This window comes from Podarcis raffonei, chromosome 15, assembly GCF_027172205.1.
Source record: "Podarcis raffonei isolate rPodRaf1 chromosome 15, rPodRaf1.pri, whole genome shotgun sequence".
In the NCBI taxonomy this organism is placed as follows: Eukaryota; Metazoa; Chordata; class Lepidosauria; order Squamata; family Lacertidae; genus Podarcis; species Podarcis raffonei.
Window position 1 is genome coordinate 3422125 of NC_070616.1, and position 19930 is coordinate 3442054.

At 49.5% G+C, this 19930-nt stretch overlaps 1 protein-coding gene across 3 annotated transcripts in view; it reads left to right on the forward strand.

Moving 5' to 3' along the window:
• ULK2 (unc-51 like autophagy activating kinase 2) overlaps positions 1 to 19930 on the forward strand; it is a 65179-nt gene that overhangs the window by 42148 nt on the left and 3101 nt on the right. For all 3 annotated transcript variants that reach the window (XM_053366275.1, XM_053366276.1, XM_053366277.1), the window contains 13 exons: positions 1002 to 1170; positions 2593 to 2653; positions 7229 to 7366; positions 8303 to 8448; positions 9538 to 9618; positions 12254 to 12546; positions 13193 to 13407; positions 15021 to 15130; positions 15908 to 16060; positions 16654 to 16862; positions 17885 to 18063; positions 18390 to 18508; positions 19038 to 19195. In XM_053366275.1, the coding sequence (XP_053222250.1) occupies positions 1002 to 1170; positions 2593 to 2653; positions 7229 to 7366; positions 8303 to 8448; positions 9538 to 9618; positions 12254 to 12546; positions 13193 to 13407; positions 15021 to 15130; positions 15908 to 16060; positions 16654 to 16862; positions 17885 to 18063; positions 18390 to 18508; positions 19038 to 19195 (2031 nt within the window). The remainder of the gene's footprint in view (positions 1 to 1001; positions 1171 to 2592; positions 2654 to 7228; positions 7367 to 8302; positions 8449 to 9537; positions 9619 to 12253; positions 12547 to 13192; positions 13408 to 15020; positions 15131 to 15907; positions 16061 to 16653; positions 16863 to 17884; positions 18064 to 18389; positions 18509 to 19037; positions 19196 to 19930) is intronic.

The following is a 19930-nucleotide window of genomic DNA, read 5'->3' on the forward strand; positions in this document are numbered from 1 at the left end:
AATTGGGGGGGGGAGACACACCAGTTTTCCCCCAAAGCTGGTTTTTTTCAAATTTATCCGGGTTTTTTCCAGGCCTTCCCATCTCTAGGCCAGAGTCAAAAGTGGGTGGAGCAATGGATGTAAATTAGACCTTTGTACCGTAGGCTAGTTTCTATACCCACATTTATACCACTTTGAGATTTTTCTTTAAAATATACAGTGGTATAGAAATGAAATTAATAATAATAATAATATACAGCCCTCACCTCTATTCATCATCCAAAGAAGCAAGAGGCATTCAAGGACACATCCCAGCTAGGCAAAAGCATTCAAAGAAGGTGTGAAAAAGGGCTGGGGACCAGGTGTGGAATGGGGGAGAGTCCTGAGGGCCACATTCGATTCCCCCGCCCTTGTTTTATTACCTGTTAATCATTTATTTTAACAACTTGCACAGCACTTAATCGCATCAGTCTCCAGGCGGTGTATGGGAGACCCAATACAATAAGACTAAAAATGAATTAAAAACAGAATTCAGGTAAAAAGCCTGCTGGAATAATAAGTCTTCAGAAAGCGCTAGAAGTTTGGAGATAACAGCCTATCTGACATCAACTGGAAGTGGGTTCCACAAAATTGGCCCCATCATATTCCTGGTGGGTACATGCTGTGTATCTGAGACATGGGGGCAGAGGGGACTACTCACAGTGACTCCCCCAAATACCTCAAGGATTTAAAGGATCAGCAGTTTTAGAAGTTTCTATACCTCCTTTTGATTGAGCAATTCTGAAGGTAGCTCACAGCAGGTGATAGTCATGCCCTCGCATGTGTACCCATACACTCCCAACGGCCCTTTGTCCTCTCTCCAATCAATGCAAGTTTTTGCATTTTATACAAATAAATCAAGTTGGGCCTACATGGGGCAGCAGAAGGATAACAGCTCGTGCACAGCCCTTCTCCTTGTGCCAGCCTCTTTCCCATTGGAGGCCCTGCAAGGGATCCTGACATCTCCTCTTTCCTCCCTTCAGTCCCTCCCAGACATGCAGCATATCCAGGAAGACAACCTCTCTTCTCCTCCCTTGGGGCCTCCAAATTACCTTCAGGTGTCTAAAGACTCCACCAGCACCAGTAGCAAGAACTCCTCTTGCGACACGGACGACTTCGTTCTGGTCCCACACAACATCTCCGACCAGTCATGTAAGGCTCTGGATTTGTTGGCCCTTGGCCATTTGTCGCTGCCGTTTTTAATATTTAAAGAGAAATGTGTGCTGCCAATTTTTTTACTCCAGTGTCGTTGTTGAGTATGTTTCCTGTTTCGTTTTCTCCCCATCCCCATTCAGAGAGCTCTCCTTAACTCCTGCAGGCCTTCCTTCCAGTGTCTTGCAAATGAGCAAGGGTTTCATGAGACTGGGGTATTCCCAGGGTAAATTTGGGGCAGGAGCAAAAAATTTTTGGGAAAAAAGGTTTGAAAAGCTATACATTGTGTCCCCACCACCACCTTGATCCCTTTCAATCTCATGATTGTATAGGTTAATGAAATCAAAACTCCAGAGGATTGAAAGCATGGAATAAATCCACGTTGAATTCCTTTCCTTGCTAGCAGGGTCCCTTTCCAGGGGTGCCAATGCAGGATCTTCTTGCCATCTCATATTATAACTTCACCGCTGTACCCACCGGAATGGTGGCTCACGGGGGTCAGCCTATGCTCAGGGCAGGGGTGAGCTTTTCAACAGCAGCCCCTTACACTTCCCTTTTCCTGCTGGAAATGAAAAACCCATCCCATCTTACTCAGGGAGTGTTGCCATTGTGTATAAGCAACTGCACATTTATGCACATTCTGTTTGCACACAACATGCAAATGGGTTCCTGGTACCTGGAAATGGGAAGCACCTGGTCAACTGAAGCTCTCCGGCTCCCGCAAGCCAGAGAGAGAGAGTGAGGCTTGGTTGAGTAGAGTGTTCCCCATTTTATGCAATTTCACATATGTATGTGGGGACCTGGAACAGAGCCCCCATGTAAACGGGGAGTCTCCTGTATGTAACAACCTTGAGGGCATCCCAGCCACTGTTTCATCTATTCCCTGCCAGCTGTAACCTACTTTGCTGTGAAACTGCAACTTTTATGGAGGCCATATTGACGCATTGCCCTTGTGATTCAGCTTTTATGCTGAAGCAGGTTCCACTTCACTTCTGCCACACGCTGAAGAAACACCTCTTTCCCCTGGCCTCTTGAGGCCAGAGATTTGCCTTTTCAGAGACCGCCCTGTTCCTGTGATTGTAATTTTTTAAAACTGTTCGTAGTGTTGAATTTTAAATTGCTGTAACCCGCCGTGGGACATGATGGTACAGGGCAGATAATAAATTGAAATACTACTACTACTACTACTAATAATAATAATAATAATAGCAGCCAGCTTACCATCAGGGGCTATTCAGGAATATGGTGTGCGTGTGAATATGCTGTGTTGTGCTCAACAGAGCCGCATTGTCTCCTTGCGCAGTGTCGCTTAGCACAGCTTCAAATTAAAATATTGCTGAGTTTCTCTTTCTCTCTCGCTGTATCTCTGCCACTCCCTGGGCCCTAATGCCTGTTTCCTGGTGTCTTCTTTTTGCTATACAGACGACATGCCTCTGGCAGCAGTCGGCCGTCGGGCCTCAAGTGAATTCCTGATGTGCGGAGGGTAGGTAGTGACTGTCGTTGAGCTCTGTTGCTTTGACATTCATTGTCCAGAGTGTAGGAGGAATGAAAAGTTGCTAGATCGGCTTCCTCCAGCCTGGTGCCCTCTGCATGTTTTGGACTACAATTCCCATCAGCACCCAGCCAGCAAAACCGTATGCATTTATGGGGCCCACTTAATAATTGGCTTTTTAATTGGCTGAGGACAACGCTGTGGTTGCACATGCACACTCTGAGGTTTGTCAGTGACCCAGCAGTGGATCCCCACACTGCAGCTGAAGACCAATTCACAAGCCCCAGTGTTGTTTAAACAAGAACCAGTAATATCCCTACCCTGAACAAACCTGTTGCCTTTGTTGTGTCGCAAGATCTGCTACAAAAGTGGCCTGCTGAAGAAGGCTGAGAGCTGTAGTCTTGTAAACTGGAAATGTAAGAACATAAGAAGAGCTCTGCTGGATCAGGCCAGTGGCCCATCTAGTCCAGCATCCTGTTCTCACAGTGGTCCAGCAGCTGCTTCTGTGAGAAGCCCGCAAGCAGGATTCAAGCGCAAGAGCACTCTTTCCCCCTCCTGCGGTTTCCAGCAACTGGTATTCAGAAACGTTGCTGCCTTTGTACCCCAGCAAATTAATCCTTCAGTTGGAAGCAAAGCTATGCCAGTGCAAGAACGGAATCAAAGCCGGAGCTTGTGGCTCTCTTCTTGTTTGCTTTCTTCTTCCCTCTTGTGCCACAGGAGACCGTGTAGAGTCCGTTGCGCAATTGGCCGCTACACTTCGGCATCAACCCCAAAGCCACTCTTTGATTTTGCCACTTTCACAGGCGTACAAGGCATAACATTCGTGCGATCAGTACAGCAGCAGCAAATCCCTGAAAATCTCCCCCAAACAAACTGTTTTAAAGTCCTTTAAAAAAAAAATAAAAGCACTGTCTCTGCCGGAAAAGTGCTGATGTTGTGCTCAGTGCAGCTTCTGAATTTGCACACTGCAGAGGAGCCCCGGCCAGACTTTTATCTAGATTCAGGCGAAAGATGCTTATCTGTGCTGCAGGGGAAGCCCTGAGAGAACTTTGGCTGCTTTCTAATTGGTAAGATTTTTTTTAAAACTCTGATTATTGGTGAAACTGAGCAGATTTCATTTGTTTCTGAAGCGTTTTTACCCTGTTCTTCAGCCGAAAAGGACTCCCTCAGCAACTAAAAAATGATCAATAATGAGACAGTCCCCTGCTCTCAGGCTTGTACTCTAAAAGACATGGCACAAAAAGGAGGCGAGATTGGATCTTAAGTTACTGAGTTTTTATGACTGCCAGCTGGATTGGAAACATTTCAGGGGAAAGATGAGCTGGTTTCTCAGCAGAACTGTTAAGGTGGCTCTCACTTTCTCCTCTTATTTAAATTTGAGGTCGATTTCCAATTATGAGTGAGGGGTCCGCTACTGAAACTTCACATGCTTCCCCTCTTCCTGAGAAAACTGCTGGATTATGGGGGAGATTTGGCTTCGGGAAAACTGTGGCCAAATGCTTTCAAGTTGCTGTTGGCTGCAGGGGGGCAAGACTAACAGGCCACCCCCCCCCCCAAGGTCCCAAAAGATTTCTTACTCTGGTTAACAGCAGTTTTGGAGGATCAGAGCTTGGGGGGGGGGGACATTAGAGCCTTTATGACAGGGATAGCCAACGTGGTGCCCTCCAGATTTTGTTGAATTATGACTTTCATCAGTCTGTGTAAACATGGCCAGTGAAGTCCAATAGCATCTGGGGGTGCCATGTCAGCTACATCATGGGCCCTAATGCAAATCTCTCACTCTGTCGGCAGCTCCTTTTTTAACGGGGTGGGAGTGGGTTGGCAGGAGAGTTCAAACTCTGCCGCTTTGCAAATTACATTGCATTTTGACTGTTTATGAAGCGAGGTACTATTCTGCCCATTTTACAGATGGGAGAGCTGCAGTTGTGGGAAAACTCCTTGTCCTGCAGGCAAGTTCAGTTGAGAGTTGCCTTCACGGCTGGGTGACGCTGTGCATGCTGGACTTTGCCATCTGCTCTAATGTTTGGGGTGACAGTAGCTCAACCTTTTCTTATTGGGGGTGCTGAGAGAGTCCTGAAGCGATCTGGCTCACGTGTGTTTGTGTGTCAGTCATAGCTTGTTCCTGTGCGTCCTTCTGTGTGGTAGAGCCCCTGTGGCCAAGCCCAACTTCCATCGTCCCAGATGCTGCAGAGCCTCCTTGTGGGAAAACGTAATTAGCAGCTTTCTTCTCTCTTTAAGTTGCTGAGCTGCAATGATTTCAGCCCTTTCAATTTTGGCAAGGTGTGAGAGAGGAGCTAGGCTCCAGAGAGATGGGGAATTATATTGTCATGGCAACAAAGATGAAGCTGAAGTGGGCTCTCCAGGGCTTTGTGGTGGTGGTGCTTAAACAGCTGAGCAAAACTTTTCCGCAGCCTGCCATCCAATTTCCAGCTTCCTTCAGGAGCAAGATTTTGTTCACTGGGGAAGCTGTTGTGTGTTGAGGAAGGAGCAAAGCTTGTCGCTCCTCCCTGGATTGGATAAATTAGCCTCCATTGGTTGATTTATAGAAACGTTTGTATAACACTGTGTCGTTAAAAATCAAAGACGTTTCTAGCAATAAAAACATAAAGCCATGAAAAAGTTAAGATGGGGCCCCTGCGGATTTTGCTGCATCCGGATCCATCCATTGCCCTTTCATAAGCATCTAGCAAGCATTGTGGTGGTGCAAAGCTCACCTGTGTAGCTTGGAAAAGACTAAGAAAATTTAAAAATGTCGTTTGAAGAGGCAAGACACCCCTGGGATTCTTGAGGGAGCAGAGACAAAAAGAAGCCAAGTCTTTTGCAAAGTTCTCAAGTTGAAGCTGAGGGGCTTAGCTGAAATCTGATTGAATGCCTGCTGTCCCTTCAGAGGAGGAGAGTTTGGGGACACGTTTAGCATGGACTCCGCTCTTGGCATCAAGCCCACTTTAGGGATTGTGAGGAGAAGGATTGGAAATGAAACTGCCAACATCCTAAAGACTTTCTGCAAATCTCTGGTGATGCCACACTTTGGATACTGTGTACAGTTTCTGGTTTCCCCACTGCAAAAAGGTTTAGCTGGCTAGTCAGTCGTTCCTGGCGTGTGGCTGCTGTCACATGCTGACAACTTTCAGGAGCCACAGGGTGGGGACTAAAGATGCACCGGTGACCCCAGAAGGAGGAGGACGTGTCCCTCACCTGCGGTACTCCCCCTCCTCTAACAACCCATAAACTACCACAGTTATAAGACTAATAAAATTAACATAAGAGAACAGTTATGAGATAAAATGCAAAAATGTAGGAGACCTCAAATGATGGATTATTCACCGAACATTTTGAGACTATGGACTCTTCCTCACAGAAAACAGATTTAGTTATCTGAACAGGTCTGAACAGATAGTTTGGGTTAACTGTCTCCCATAGTTTGAAGAACTAAGGCTGCAAGGACAGACTAAATGAAGGTTTTCCTCAAACAGTGCATAATTAAACTATGGCGTTTGCTCCCACAAGAAGTCGTGATGGCTTTCAACTTGGATGGCTTTAAAAGGGGAGGAGAAGACTACCAATGGCCACAATCACTATGTTCTTCATCCATTATGCCTCTGAATACCAGTTCCTAGGAATCACAAGTGTGAAGAGAGTTACTGTTTGTGGGCTGCTGACTGGGGGCTTCTGTTTGGCCACTGTGAGAACAGTGCTGGACTCGATGGGCCCCCTTTGGCCAGATCCAATAACCAGGCTCTCTTCTGATGTGCAGTTCGCCCCAGTGTGGGCTGCACAGTTTGCGCCTGTAGGTCTTCCGCCACATCTACCTTTCCCCAAAACGTTTTGGCACAAATCTAAGCTAGTGAACTTCAGGCATCCACTTCAGAGCGTGGGCAGCGGCTGCCGCTGTGTGGCTCATTCCCAAGCATATCTTGACCTGCGTTTAGCTGAGCTGTTCTCAAGAGGCCAGCATGGACTGGCTGAGAAGTTTGCAGCAGAAGCGCATGAACCACGCATGCACCCACACAACAGCGTGCTTAGGTGATCATCTTTGGCTGCTTTATTGACTAGTTACATAAGCTGTTTTCTTGCTCCAAACCGTTCCCCGTATCGCCTGCCTTTTTGAGCCTTGAACAAACACAAGGCAACGCAGGCCAGCCATCCTTGCTCCTGAACTTCCTGTTCCCTCCCCACAGTGGATTTTCCTAGAATGACTTTGTTTTGAAACATTGGAAGTGGGTGGGGAGAGAGCGTCCTCCAGCCTCCTCCCGCATGCCTGCCTGTGGGAAGGAGGGAGGGGCCCAGGGTGCAGCTGACCTGCTTTCCTCCGAGTTAAATGATTGATTTTTCCAGTCAAGGCTCCAGTCCCTGCTGGTTTGCACTCCGGCTCATTAGCAGAGGCTTGCTTGCCGCTGTCCAGAAACCGCAGCTATTTGGCGCACATGTAGACCCTGCCGGGAAACCCAGGCCCTTGTTCATTTGCCTCTCTCCCGAAGACCCACGTTAACTCTGGACAATGGTGCAGATTGAAAAGCGGCTCGTCTGCCACCCCTCATTCCCCCTCTCCTTCCCTCCCGCCTTCAGGCAGTGCCAGCCGTCGGTCTCCCCCCGCAGCGAGACGGCACCCATCCCGGTTCCCACTCAGCTACGCAATTACCAGCGCATCGAGCAGAACCTGACCTCAGCTGCCAGCCCCGTCTCAAACCCCCATGGGTCGCCCAGGTAAGAGAACTTTTTATTTTTTCATATTTGCTTTGCCCGCCCTCACCAAAGGAAGATGTCTTGCCAGTAATTAAAAAAAAAACACATACATTGTTTCTTTGTTTGAATTGGGTTATATGACTATAAGGCCATTGTACAGTGGTACCTCGGGTTACATACGCTTCAGGTTACAGACTCCGCTAACCCAGAAATAGTGTTTCAAGTTAAGAACTTTGCTTCAGGATGAGAACAGAAATTGTGGCACGGCGGCGGCAGGAGGCCCCATTAGCTAAAGTGGTGCTTCAGGTTAAGAACAGTTTCCGGTTAAGAACGGACCTCCGGAACGAATTAAGTACTTAACCCAAGGTACCAGTGTACATTTAAAGCACACACAATGACACACAACCCTGCCCCCAGCCCTGGAAACTGTAGTTTAAGGGTGCTGGGGGTTGTTGTTCTGTGAGGGATACGGTATGGTTCTCCGTGGATTCCATGTGCTCTAAATATGCTTTAAACATACAGTGTGTTTACCTAACTTGATGGGCACATTGGAACTCTACAAGACCCAGCAGGATATTTGGTGGGAGCAATTGGAGGTTATGTCGCAGAAAAAACATCCTAACTGTTGATGTGAAACAGTATCTAAATAGTCAAATATGGAAGTTGTTTAATGTTTGAAGAAGGGTTGGGAAGTCACTGTTGCTATTGTTCAAACAAAAGCTGAACATTCTGGGGTTGGGTTGGGAATGTATGTCTGTTAAAGATTGTTAGTGACAGGCTGGCTGCTGCTGCTGATGATGATGATGATGATGATGATTTGATTTCTTACCCGCTCATCACCAGGTTGGCAAAGGCTCTCCTAGGGTGTCAAAAGACCCAGAATAAAGAGGTGCACATATTGCAAGCAGATCTCTCCCTGAAACTGGACACAAGTCTCCTTTTGGGTTTTGTTTGCAGGTCCGCTGTGGTGAGGCGGTCAAACACCAGCCCCATGGGCTTCCTGAAGACCGGCTCCTGTTCCCCAGTGCCAGCCGATTCCGCGCAGGGCGTTGGGCGCAGGCTGTCCACAGGATCTTCCCGTCCGTACTCCCCTTCACCGCTCGGTAAGCGCATCGGCAGAGAGACTTGAAAGGTGCTGTTTAGCACAAAAAGAGGTGGTTGCTTAACTCTCGAAGATGGCTTTTGTGTGCACTTGATAGCAAAACCGTGTGCTCAGCAAATAGCTCACCACTGCTGGAGGGGGGAAGGGTCTAATCTCTGTGATAATCAGGGCAAGCTTGAAATGCCTCAGGCCCCCACAGGCGCTATGCCAGGGATGAAACCCCAGCTCCACACGTGCTAGCTTGGGGATTGCACAGCACAAATGGATTTGTTGGCTGGTGGTCTTACCTGGCCTTCCCTGTAAACTCCATGGGCAGGTTACAAGGATATAGCTATCTGGTTATAAGAGAAATAAGACCAGTTGCAATTACGAAATAAGGAGAGTGTGTGAAACCAAAAGACAGTTCCATCTATAAAACAGTTTGTTTCATATATTAAAAACTGGGTTGTTGAAGTTTTGCTACAAGTAAACTTAATGTAACAGCATTAATGAATTTCAGTGGGTCTGCTCTGAGTAGGAGTAATGGTGGGTGCAGCCCAATGCAAACATTTAAAAATAATTCCATACATATACACAGTTAAATAGTTCTGATGCAGATGCAATCTGGGATTAAGACAATTGAAGCCTACTGTGACTGCAGTGACAACCACAATTTCCTCACCAGCACCCTTTCACTTTAGCTCTGAGCTGGATAGTATGAAACAGAGCAATGAGTTTATAGTGAAAACAATCACAGAGTCTCCAACTAGTAAAATTAAGTTTGCCATCAGCTCGATGTATGGACCCGAGACTCCATGCATGAAGCATTATCCTGGAAGTTGCAGCTCATGTGATTTTTGGGGTGGGGGGGGGGAGGCAGTGAGGACCGTAAGCGTTGGGGTCAGAGGGAAGGGAAACAGAAAAGTCGAGACTGAAATTACTGTTCAGAAAGCTGTGCCTCGGAGATCCTGTTTATAAATCACAATGAGGCGTTTTTTAAAGGAGCAGCTGCTGATCAAGGGCACCTGTGGTGTATTTGTTTGATCAAATGCTCCCTTGTTTTCTTTTTCCGGAAAATAATAATGGTGCATGCCCTTCCCTTCTCCAATAGTTGGCACCATCCCTGAGCAACTTGGGCACTGCTGTTGTGGGCAGCTGCAAGGGCACGACTCCCGGAGCCGGAACTCCTCAGGTGAGCGGCATCTCATCCCCGGTTCACTTACTTATTTTATGTCATTTATATACGCTGCTTCATATTTCCGAGAACAATCTCCCAAGCGCTTTACAGCAGCCTAAGATCATCACAGAGAGCCGGAACACAACCCCAGTCTTAAGGCACAGCCTTCGGCCTGCTGCCTGGACATGCACATCCTGGGCAACTGTTAGCCCCTTTCCAAGAACCCTAAGTCGCAAAGGTTTCTGGGTAGCTTACTCAAGAAGCTCTTGGGCGCAAAGCAGTTGCTTGAAAGACTGGTAGAGATGAGCTCTTTTCTATAGATTTGGGAGCACTGCGTTCTGGTTATATGTACAAACATCACCGATCAAGGAGTCTTTGGGCATGAACCTGATAGTGCAATTTAATAGGATTTCCCTTGTAAGGTGTTTTTTGCTTCTCTTCCTAGTAACCCCGTTTGGCTGGTCTCTCGCGTTCCCATTTTACAGATGGGAGAAGAGATTGAGTCTCTCTCCACCAAGGCCTCTTGGGAACTGAAGCAGCTCTTGGTGATGCTTCCCTGGACTGTACCATTTGATGCTGCCATAGGGGGGCGCTCACATCTGCATGCTCTTTCACATGGGTTATTTATTTTATTTCATTAGTGGGGGCCGGAGCAGGCAGGTAGGGGGTTCCTCCTCACTTGCCTTCTGAAGCTGAACAGTAGAGGAAGAAAAAACATTGTGTGCACATGTGTGAATCAGCCCTCGGTCTTGGTTAAAGCAAGACTAGCCCAGCCCTCCGAGAAGCAAGCCCCAGCACCCCCTGGGGCTCACCTTATGTCTTGGGCAGCAGGAAAACTGTTGGAAGTTCTGCTGCAGAGCCAACAAACTGACGGTTAACTCATTGAGAACAGAAGGGTTGGTTTTAATCTTCTCCCGATTTAGAGGCACAGATTTGGGTGGGGGCAAGGGGGATGCCTTTTTAAATGAAGGAAGGAAGGCAACCTCTGTTAGCTTTGTGGACAGGTCTTTGTTGGGTCAGCTTCCGTGGCTCTCTTTGTCCGGACAGGCAGGCACAATTGCACACGCGCAGAGCGGTTGCCTGCCAAGCGCTTGGCTTTTGTGTGGGGTGTGTGTGTGTGTAGAGCACTGTTCAAGTACAGCTCCCTCCCAAGATGGAGGACAAGCAGCCAGCGCTGTGACCCCAGCTGACCTTCCCTGCGTCCTCAGTTCCCCCCCAGCTTTGATGTTCTACTGTAGGCTCTGCTCCCTCTCTCCCCCTCCCTCTCTAGTGGATTATGAAAGCGCTGGATTGTAAGCTTCCTCCTCCCCACCCCCTTTCCCAGGCTTTCAGTCCTTTGTGACTTCTGATGACAAAGGGAAAGCTTTCCATCCACTCAACCTAAGTGGATCTCCCCCGCTCTCCGCATGCGCATAAGGCCTTTGGGTTGATGGACAGTGGTGAATCTTTGGTTGGGAGCCATGACTTTTCAGAGAAATGTTGGACTCTGGGTACAACAAAGAGTGCAGTATCTATCATTGTGAGAGGCGATAAAGCAAAGGGTGGCATTCAACTAAGTTCTGCTCAGAGTTGACCCCTTGAGAGCCAGTGTGGTGTAGTGGTTAAGAGCGGTAGTCTCGTAATCTGGGGAACCGGGTTTGCGTCTCCGCTCCTCCACATGCAGCTGCTGGGTGACCTTGGGCCAGTCACACTTCTTTGAAGTCTCTCAGCCCCACTCACCTCACAGAGTGTTTGTTGTGGGGGAGGAAGGGAAAGGAGAATGTTAGCCGCTTTGAGACTCCTTAAAGGGAGTGAAAGGCGGGATATCAAATCCAAACTCTTCTTCTTCTTCTTCTTCTTCTTGAAACAAGTGGGTGTAGCTTAGTCATGCTCGTTAATTTCAGTGGGTAGTTGAATACCCCCCAAAATGACATCTGCTCCATACGTTGGAAGCACATGGCTTCTCCCAAAAGATTTGTTTGTTAAAGGTGCTGGCAGTTGTAAGGAGGGAGCCCATAGCAGTTAAAGTGATGTAAATGTGCTTTAAATCTGAGGCAGTGGAATCTACCTCTTTAGGATAGTGGTGACAGCATGCCTCATGGTAGTGTTCTGAGGGCGAGCAATTTTCAGGGGTACGGTACACTGGCACAGGTCAAAGTAGACCTGTTGAAGTTAATGGACCTAACTCAGTCCTGTTCATTAATTTCAGTGGGTGTGTTCTGAGTAATGCCCAGTTGAACGCCATGCAGAATCACATTCAAACCATACATGTAGAACACACAGTTCCCAGGATCCTTTCAGGGAAGTATATTTTTTAAGGGTGCTGGGAATTGTAGCTATGTGGGTGGCAAACCTGGTTGACCCCTTTAGGCTTTCCGTGTGCTAGGCAGATGTGCTCTTTGACTGAGCTATTCCCCCCCCCCCCCCGCAAAAAAATGGTCACCTTTGTCTGAATGTCAGTTGCTGAGGATCACAAGTGGGGAGAAAGCTTCTGCCTTGCTTGTGGGCTTCCCACTGGGGCATCTGGTGTAGATGGGCCTGTGGCTTGATCATGCATCCAGGGCTGGGTGAAGAAGTATTTCCTCTTGCCTTCATCTCTTCAGAGGGAAGACTGCTGGGAGCTTTGAATCCCACCCAGATGGCCTTTTCCCACTTCTTCCTCTTCCCCCAGGCTCCCCGGCACCGCAGTCCCAGTCTCCGCAGTCCCTCCTGATGGCGGGTGCCCGTCTACAGAGCAGCCCGGCGACCCTGACGGACATTTACCAGAACAAGCAGAAGCTCCGGAAGCAGCACTCGGACCCTGTCTGCCCATCCTACGCGGGCTACAGCTACAGCCACTCTCCACAGCCAGCCCGGCCGGTCAGCCTGGGGACGTCACCCACGAAGCACGCAGGATCGTCGCCCCGGAGCTCAGACTGGCTCTTCAAAACGCCCCTGCCGACAATCATTGGCTCTCCCACAAAGGTGGGCGTTGGGACCTCTTCCACAGGGACAAGATTGGTAGGCTCTGGACCAGCGTAGAAATGCTGACTCCCTCTCAGAGAAATTGGGAGCAGGTTAAGGATCATGTTCTGTCTCCAGGGAATTAGTTTATCTCACCCCTCCAGCCTCTGCTTGCACGAGATCCCCTGGCGCCATTGCTTAACTGCGCTTAAATTGACATCTGTGGTTGACTCATCTGTTTTTTAAGTGATAGCCAACTCATTGTTGGAATCCCAAGGGCTGTATGCAATGCAGCTCCGCTGGCGCAAGGGGCTTCGATTTGAACAATGGAACCTCCTCTCCAGGCACCTCAAAACCAGCTCCAGGGTGCTGGGGGACCCTCCAGAGCAGATTTGGGGTGGGAGTTGAGGAAACGGAAGTCCCGCTGCTATCAACTAGCTGTTGTTACCACTGGCACTTGGATTTAACGTCTGATGGGCCGCCATTTCCCCCATCCCTGGCTTGAAACCAGAGACTTGAATGGCATGTGGGGGTGGGGGTGGGGTGTGACTCCAGGAAGAGAGGGAGGCTGCTCCTGATCTTCTTAAGCCTCAGCTGCCTCAAAACGATAAAGCCAGATGGGAACAAAACCCTGTGAGACTCACTTCTATTTTATTTGTCCTTCCAGACAACCGCTCCTTTCAAGATCCCAAAAACGCAAGCCTCCTCCAACTTGGTGGGCCTGGTCAGCCGCCAGGGACCATCGGACACCCCACTACTGCAGCAGGCAAAGGATGTGGGCGAGGCGAGAACGTTCCCCCACTTCCATTCGACACAGGGAAGCGACAGGCAGGCAGCGGAACAGCAGCAGCAGCATCACCGCGGCAAGACTCTGTTTGGCAGGTAGCAGCTGCAGCCTCCACCCTCCCTCCCCAAACGCTGTGCCCTGAACAACTTGGCCCCAGAGTGCCTTAACCTCGTCCCCCTCCCCCTCAGGCTACACCCCGGTCACTTTTGGTGGTCCCACTTGCCCCAAACTTTTGGCTGGCCTTTTCCACAGGTCGAGCGTTCTCTGTGGCAGGCCCTGAAATCCTTGCTAGTAGAAGAGGCTTGCCGGGAGCTGTCCCTGCTCCATTTTAGATGGGTAAAAAAAAACGCTGCCTTATCCAGGCAGGCCTTTTCAAACTGGAGATTATTTGCCCAACCAGCTTTTACTTAAGTGTTTGACATTTTAAAATTGTTTCTGTTGAAACGACTGGGGTGTGTGCTTTTTTATCCCGTATACCTCCTTGTGCTATTTTTATACAACAGCGTGGGTTTCCAAGTAAATAAGTTTTTTAATAATAAAAAAATTCCATTGCCTGCAGAAGAAAAGGGGGGCTCTTCAAGTCCCTTCATGCCCCAAAACTGATGCCAAGGATCACTGTAAAGGCAGAGCTGTGGAGCAGAAGAAAAAATCACCCATTTCACATCTTACCTTCACAAAGGATTGCAGCAGGTCCCTTTCACCTGTTCTTGCTCTCCTCTTGCCTGTTTGTGGCATATACAAATGATGCAGAGTGGGTCCTATTTCCTCGGCTGACAAAACAGTTGTGGTTCTGCTGATTCTATAAGGGAGGCCTTAGCACAGCACTGAACTTACGCCACCCCAGAGCACTAGGGTTAAGCTTTCAGTGCAGCGCTCTTCCTCCCGCAGAAGCCACTGTGGAAATGGAACGGAAGCACCTGGTTGTTTCATTGGGCTTGCCCAGGAAAAGGTCCCAGCGGAACACGATCTCTGCAGTGTGTGGTTTAGACCACAGCATGTGGATCTGGTGTGTCAGTGTGTGTAAATATAAGCCTCATTTCCTGGTGCGGCTTCTCCCCCTCCAGCACTCAGAAGTTCCCCCTTGTTTTGCATTTTGCACTTGCAAATCCATGTTTGTTTCTCCCTGCCTGCAAACTCCTACCAGATGAAGATGGGTGTAAATTACAAACGACCCATTTTGATCTGTTGTACAGTTGGTTTTCTTTCTTCCCCCCTAGTTCTACTAGGTCTCCCCCCCCCAATGAAATGGATCTTTAAACAGCTCTTTTGAGAGCACTTTCCCCTCCTCTGCTGTGCTCTGCTTGCCCCCTCCCCACCCCCCAGGCTGGATGTACACACTATCTGACTTAACCACAGCACTGCATCATGGGGAGTGGCTTCCTGAAGCCAGCACGCCCCACCCTCTGTTTTAGTTTACATCAGACCTGCACAAAGTGAAGGCAATCTGCAATGGGCTCCTTCCTATCATAGCCACAATGGGGCCAGGACTGGGGAAGAGTGGGTCAAGCCACGACCTATGTCTAGCAAACTGCATTTGGCTTGGTGGATCACAGCTCATGCAGGCCTGGCATACATTGAGGATACTTAACTCGCGCCACAGTCTGAGGCCAGCCGCACACTAAAGCCAGGAGAAGCAAGTCACACACCCCCTTGCCCAGCCCAGGCTTTGCCCAATTTCCCAAGCGCATTGTGCTCTCTTTCTGCCTAGGTCTGTGAGCACCGGCAAGCTGTCAGATCAGCAAGCAAAAGCCGCTCTGGGAGGCCAGCTCTGTCAGGGCAGCACAGACAGCCTTAACACTGAGCGGCCAATGGATACAGGTAAGGCAGCTGGTGGCTGGAGCTCTTGGTAGGTTGGAAGGCAAGGGAGAAATGGAGGAAGAATGCCTGTTCAGTAGCTGCATGCATGAGAGAGAGAGAATAAAAAGCCTGTGAGTGTATATATTGAGTGTACGTATAGGTATGCATACATTCACTCCCTCCTGGAATGCAAGAGGCCCCCATCTGCGCTGGCATTCTGCTGGCTTCTGAAGGCACACCTGTTTACCTGGTCATTCCCTTGATCACTCTCCCCATGACTCCCATTTTAATGGGGCTGTTTTCATCGTGTGTTTTACTCACACCCCTGCCAGCTGAAGAGAGTGCCACAAATCCACCCAATTGCACTCCAGCCCACAAAAGCTTCATATTCAAATTGCCCCCAAACTTTATGGCCACTGCATGACTGATAGCAAACATAAATAACATGAAGGCATGGATTATCCATCAGCCTTTGCACTAACAAATGTTTCCCCCCCGAGTGAAAATCAATTTTTCATCAAATTTTAGTAGGGCTGCCCAGATCCAGATTAAAGTTGTTCCTTTCCCCGCCTCCCGACCAGATGGTCATTGGCCTTGCCTGGGTTAAGCCAAAAACCTCACAGGAAAAAGTGGGTTCTGAGGAGGGATCTGTAATGGGAGATAACCAGGGAAGTGGCAAGAGGGACAGCAGAAACCCCTGCCCTTCCCAGTGGCCGTGTTTAGCTCCAGCTGTACTTGTACACTGTGTGTGGGGCATGTCCTCATGAGGACTAACGTGCCGTCTCTTCCTCCCCCCAGCTCCACCGGGGGCCTGTGGCATCGCAGCAGTTCCTCCCTCCATGGGAGCCGGCGTGAGCTCGAGAGCCGTGATGTTTACCGTGGGGTCCCCTCCGAACAGCGCCACCCCTCCAACCTGCACCCACATGGTCCTCAGAGCTCGGACAACATCTGGTGAGTGGCATGGACGTTGCCTGTTGCTGGGGCCAGATTGTGCAGCAAGGCAGGGAGGTTGGAGTTCAGGAGAAGTTGGTTGGGGATCTCGGACCGTTACCCCGAAATAAGGTTGCCATATTTCAAAAGGTGAAAATCCGGACAAAAAAGTTGTGGTTTTTTTTTTGTTTTTTTTTTTGGTCAAAGTTGTTGAGCTTTTTCTGGTGACCCTATCCCCCCCTTTTTTAGTATTCCAGGGCAAAAGATAGGGGAGCCTTCTATCTCTGCAGAAGTGCTTCAGCCCTTTCAATACTCCTCCCTTGACTGAATCACAGGAAGACCCTCAAGCATCCTTACTTTTATTGATTTGCTCCAGGGCTTCTGAGAAAAAGTACACTTGTGGTTGGGTGGAGAGTGAAAATCATTGCCACCACATGTCTGTAATTTTGTTCTACAGTTTGCCATTCCTTGAATAATGCTGAGCTTTGGCAGGGACCTCGGCACCTCCTACTGTTTTTGCAGCTGGTTTTCACTGGGGCAGGGGGCTCTGAACTCAACCGAAGTTGTTGGGCTGAAACAAGTGTGTTTCTTTCTCCCCTCCCCACCTTTTCCAGTCGGCTCCAACAGCTCTGGGGGGTCTCTGTGTTCTACCAGCGGCCGGGTCCTCATGGGCTCCCCTCCTGGTGTTTACATGGGCTCCTCTCCCCCCGGAGCAGAGGCGGCTCCATGCCTGAAGTACATGCCTTATGGCACTTCACCTCCCAGCTTAGAGGGGTTTATCACCTTTGAGGCCCCAGAACTGCCGGAAGAGACTTTGATGGAGGTAAGGAACAGCGGCAACTTAAGAGTGAGTATATGTTACTGTGTCTTGGGGCTGGGGTTTCTCCAGATGTTGCAGGGTCAATTGTCAGGGATGACTGGAGATGGGCTGCAGCTACAGCTGGAAGCCCACAGGTGTCCCATCCCTGTTAAATAAATTAAACGTATGTTGTTAAAGCAGTTTAGGTTTTATAAGATAGTAGGTATTGCATCTATTTAAATTCCAACCCCCCAATATCTCCATTCACACACACATACACATACACACAGGAGTACCCATTTTTTTCTCTGCATGTTTTATGTTGCTGTTCTTTTATTGATCACCTATGCAAGTGTCTCAGTGTGATGTAAAATAAAGAAATGGAGAGGGGAAGAAATATTTGAAAACACACACACAAGAGAGAGAGAGAATACAAAGTAGACGCTCCTGGCAGAGTCCCCTTTCATCCTACTGGAGAAGCCCATTGGAACAAAAATGCATTGAAAGTGCAGGTAGTGGGCACCTCTTGCATCTTGACAGAGTTGCTTTTCTGAATATTGACAGATAAAATTCATTTATGCTTTTGAAGGAGATTGTAACAGTGATGAGCCCTAAAGGCAAGGGCAGGGGGAGCCTGTGGCCCTCTAGACTTTGTTGGACTACATCTCCCATCAGCCCCAGCCAGCATGACCAATGGCCAGAGATGGAGGGCTGTAGATTCCCCATGCCTGGTGTGTGTGTGTGTGTGTGTGTGTGTGTGTGTGTGTGTGTGTGTTTTGCAATACTTCTTCCCAATACTTAACTATTGTCAGACAAGATCCAACGCTTACAACCCTTGCCATTAAATGCCTTCTAATTGGGGGTGGGAAGGTTTTCAGCACCCACCTTAAAACTTTGGAAAGTGAGAGGGACCTTGCCAGATCTTCCCAAGGAGAGAATTCAATATAGCTGTGGGTGGCACTCTAGGGAAGGGTCTGTTTGGCGGTGGTGGCCCGCTAACTCCTTGATGCTAAGCGGGGCTCTCTCTGCTTCTTCCCTCCTGGCAGAGGGAGCACACAGACACCCTGCGCCACCTGAACTTGATGCTGGCCTTCACGGAGTGTGTCCTGGACCTGACCGCTGTCCGAAGCGGGAACCCTGAGCTCTGCTCCTCGGCGGTGTCTGTCTATCAGATCCAGGAGAGTGTGGTAGTGGATCAGATCAGCCAGCTGAGCAAAGACTGGGGGTAGGTACCCACCCACCAGACCCCGGGAGGCTGGTCTTTCTTGAGCTGCCCAGCGCCAATGTGCCCAAGTCCTTATACCATCAAGAAGGTATTTCCATGTTGCCAATGAGCAATGTGGGTTTTTTTGGGGGGGTAGTCCTTCTGAGGCTGAGCTGCGCAAGGCTCTCTCTTCACGCCCCGCATGTGGCAATGGGCCAATGCCCGAGCTGCTATTCTCTCCCTTGCTTTTTAATGCTTGCTGTGGACACCCCCCCCCCAAAAAAAAAGGGATTGGGAAAGTGGCAGCTCCTCTCCTAACAAAAGGCCCCCGTTTCTCTCTTCTCCAGGCAAGTTGAGCAGCTGGTCCTGTACATGAAAGCTGCCCAGTTGCTGGCGTCCTCCTTGCACCTAGCCAAAGCGCAGATCAAGTCGGCAAAGCTGAACCTCTCCACCGCAGTGAAGCAAGGTGTGTGGGGCTACCCCCAGGGCATGGAGCCCAGACTCTTGGTCCATCTAGCTCAGTGGGGTCTGCAATCAACCGGCAGCAGACACTCCAAGATCCCAGGTGGGAGGACATTCCCAGCCCTGCCTGGAGATACTGCAAGGGACAGAACCTGGGACTTTTCACAGGTCGAGTATCTGCTTCCTTTCATGCAGAAAGTCCCAGCTTCCGTCCCTAGTGGCATCTCCAGGGACAGCTAGGAAAGCATCCTTGCCTGAAACTCTGGAGAGCCAGTGCCAGTCAGAGCAGGCAGTTCTGAGCTCGATGGACCAGTGGTCTGGTTCGGTAGAAGGCAACCTGCTAGGACCCAGAGGTGGCAGTGGAAGCTTCCCAGACCCAGTGAACAGGCCCAGGAGCTTGTCAAGGTCTATAGGGCATCAGGGGCTTTGAATGGGTGGCAGCAAGGCCAAGGCAGCAGCATACGCCCTTCCGGCTGTGAGAGGAGCAAGCCAGTGCCCCCCTCCCTGTTTCACAGCTGCTTTCTTCCTTGCAGTGGTAAAAAACCTGAACGAGAGGTACAAGTTCTGCATCGCCATGTGCAAGAAGCTGACGGGAAAGCTGAACCGGTTCTTTTCGGACAAGCAGAGGTTCGTCGACGAAATCAACAGCGTCACGGCCGAGAAGCTCATCTACAGCTGTGCTGTGGAAATGGTAAAGGGGGTCGGTGGGTGGGGAGAAGGCTATGCAGCGGTGGTGGGCGGAGCCAGAGGCAAAAGGGGGTGGAGCAGTGAACACATGTCCCCTTTGTCCAGGAGGCTGGTTTCTGCCTTTGCTGTCTCTCTCACACCCTTCTATCCTCCACCCAGGCCAGTGAGAGGCACGATCAGACACTTTCCAGCCTTGCAAAAGCACTGAAGGGGGATGCAAGGCAGGGCCGGGGCAAAAGGGCAGGTCCAGATAAAGAGTATCTTGGAGGGCTGCATTTGGCCCCTGTATCTGATCCCCTTGTGGGTAAAAGATAAGGAGGACTTTCAGGAGAGAAGGGCTTTTTTGTGGGTGGGTGAGGGTCCTGTCTATGTCTGCCCCTCAGAGCTCCAGGGCTCAGCCTCCTTATCCACAAGCAAATCTCTCAGTGGATGTGGGATATAGAGAGAGGTCACCAGCTATCATGGGAAACGGGATTCTGAATAAGTGAGCTTCTGGCACTCACTGAGAATCTTGCCACAGTCATGTTCAAAAGCCACATGTGGGCTCCCTCCTTGGCTTTGCCTTTCTGGGGAACATAAAAGCAGTGCGGGGCCCTTGCATTTCCATTGAAAGAGGCACGCAAACAAATTAGGTGGCACTCTCGGGATTAATTAAACTAGGCTTTCTTTTTTCCATTCGTTAATGCCTTCTTTGTATGTCTCAGAAGTTAACCCAAGGTGCCATTTCTGCGTGTTGTCT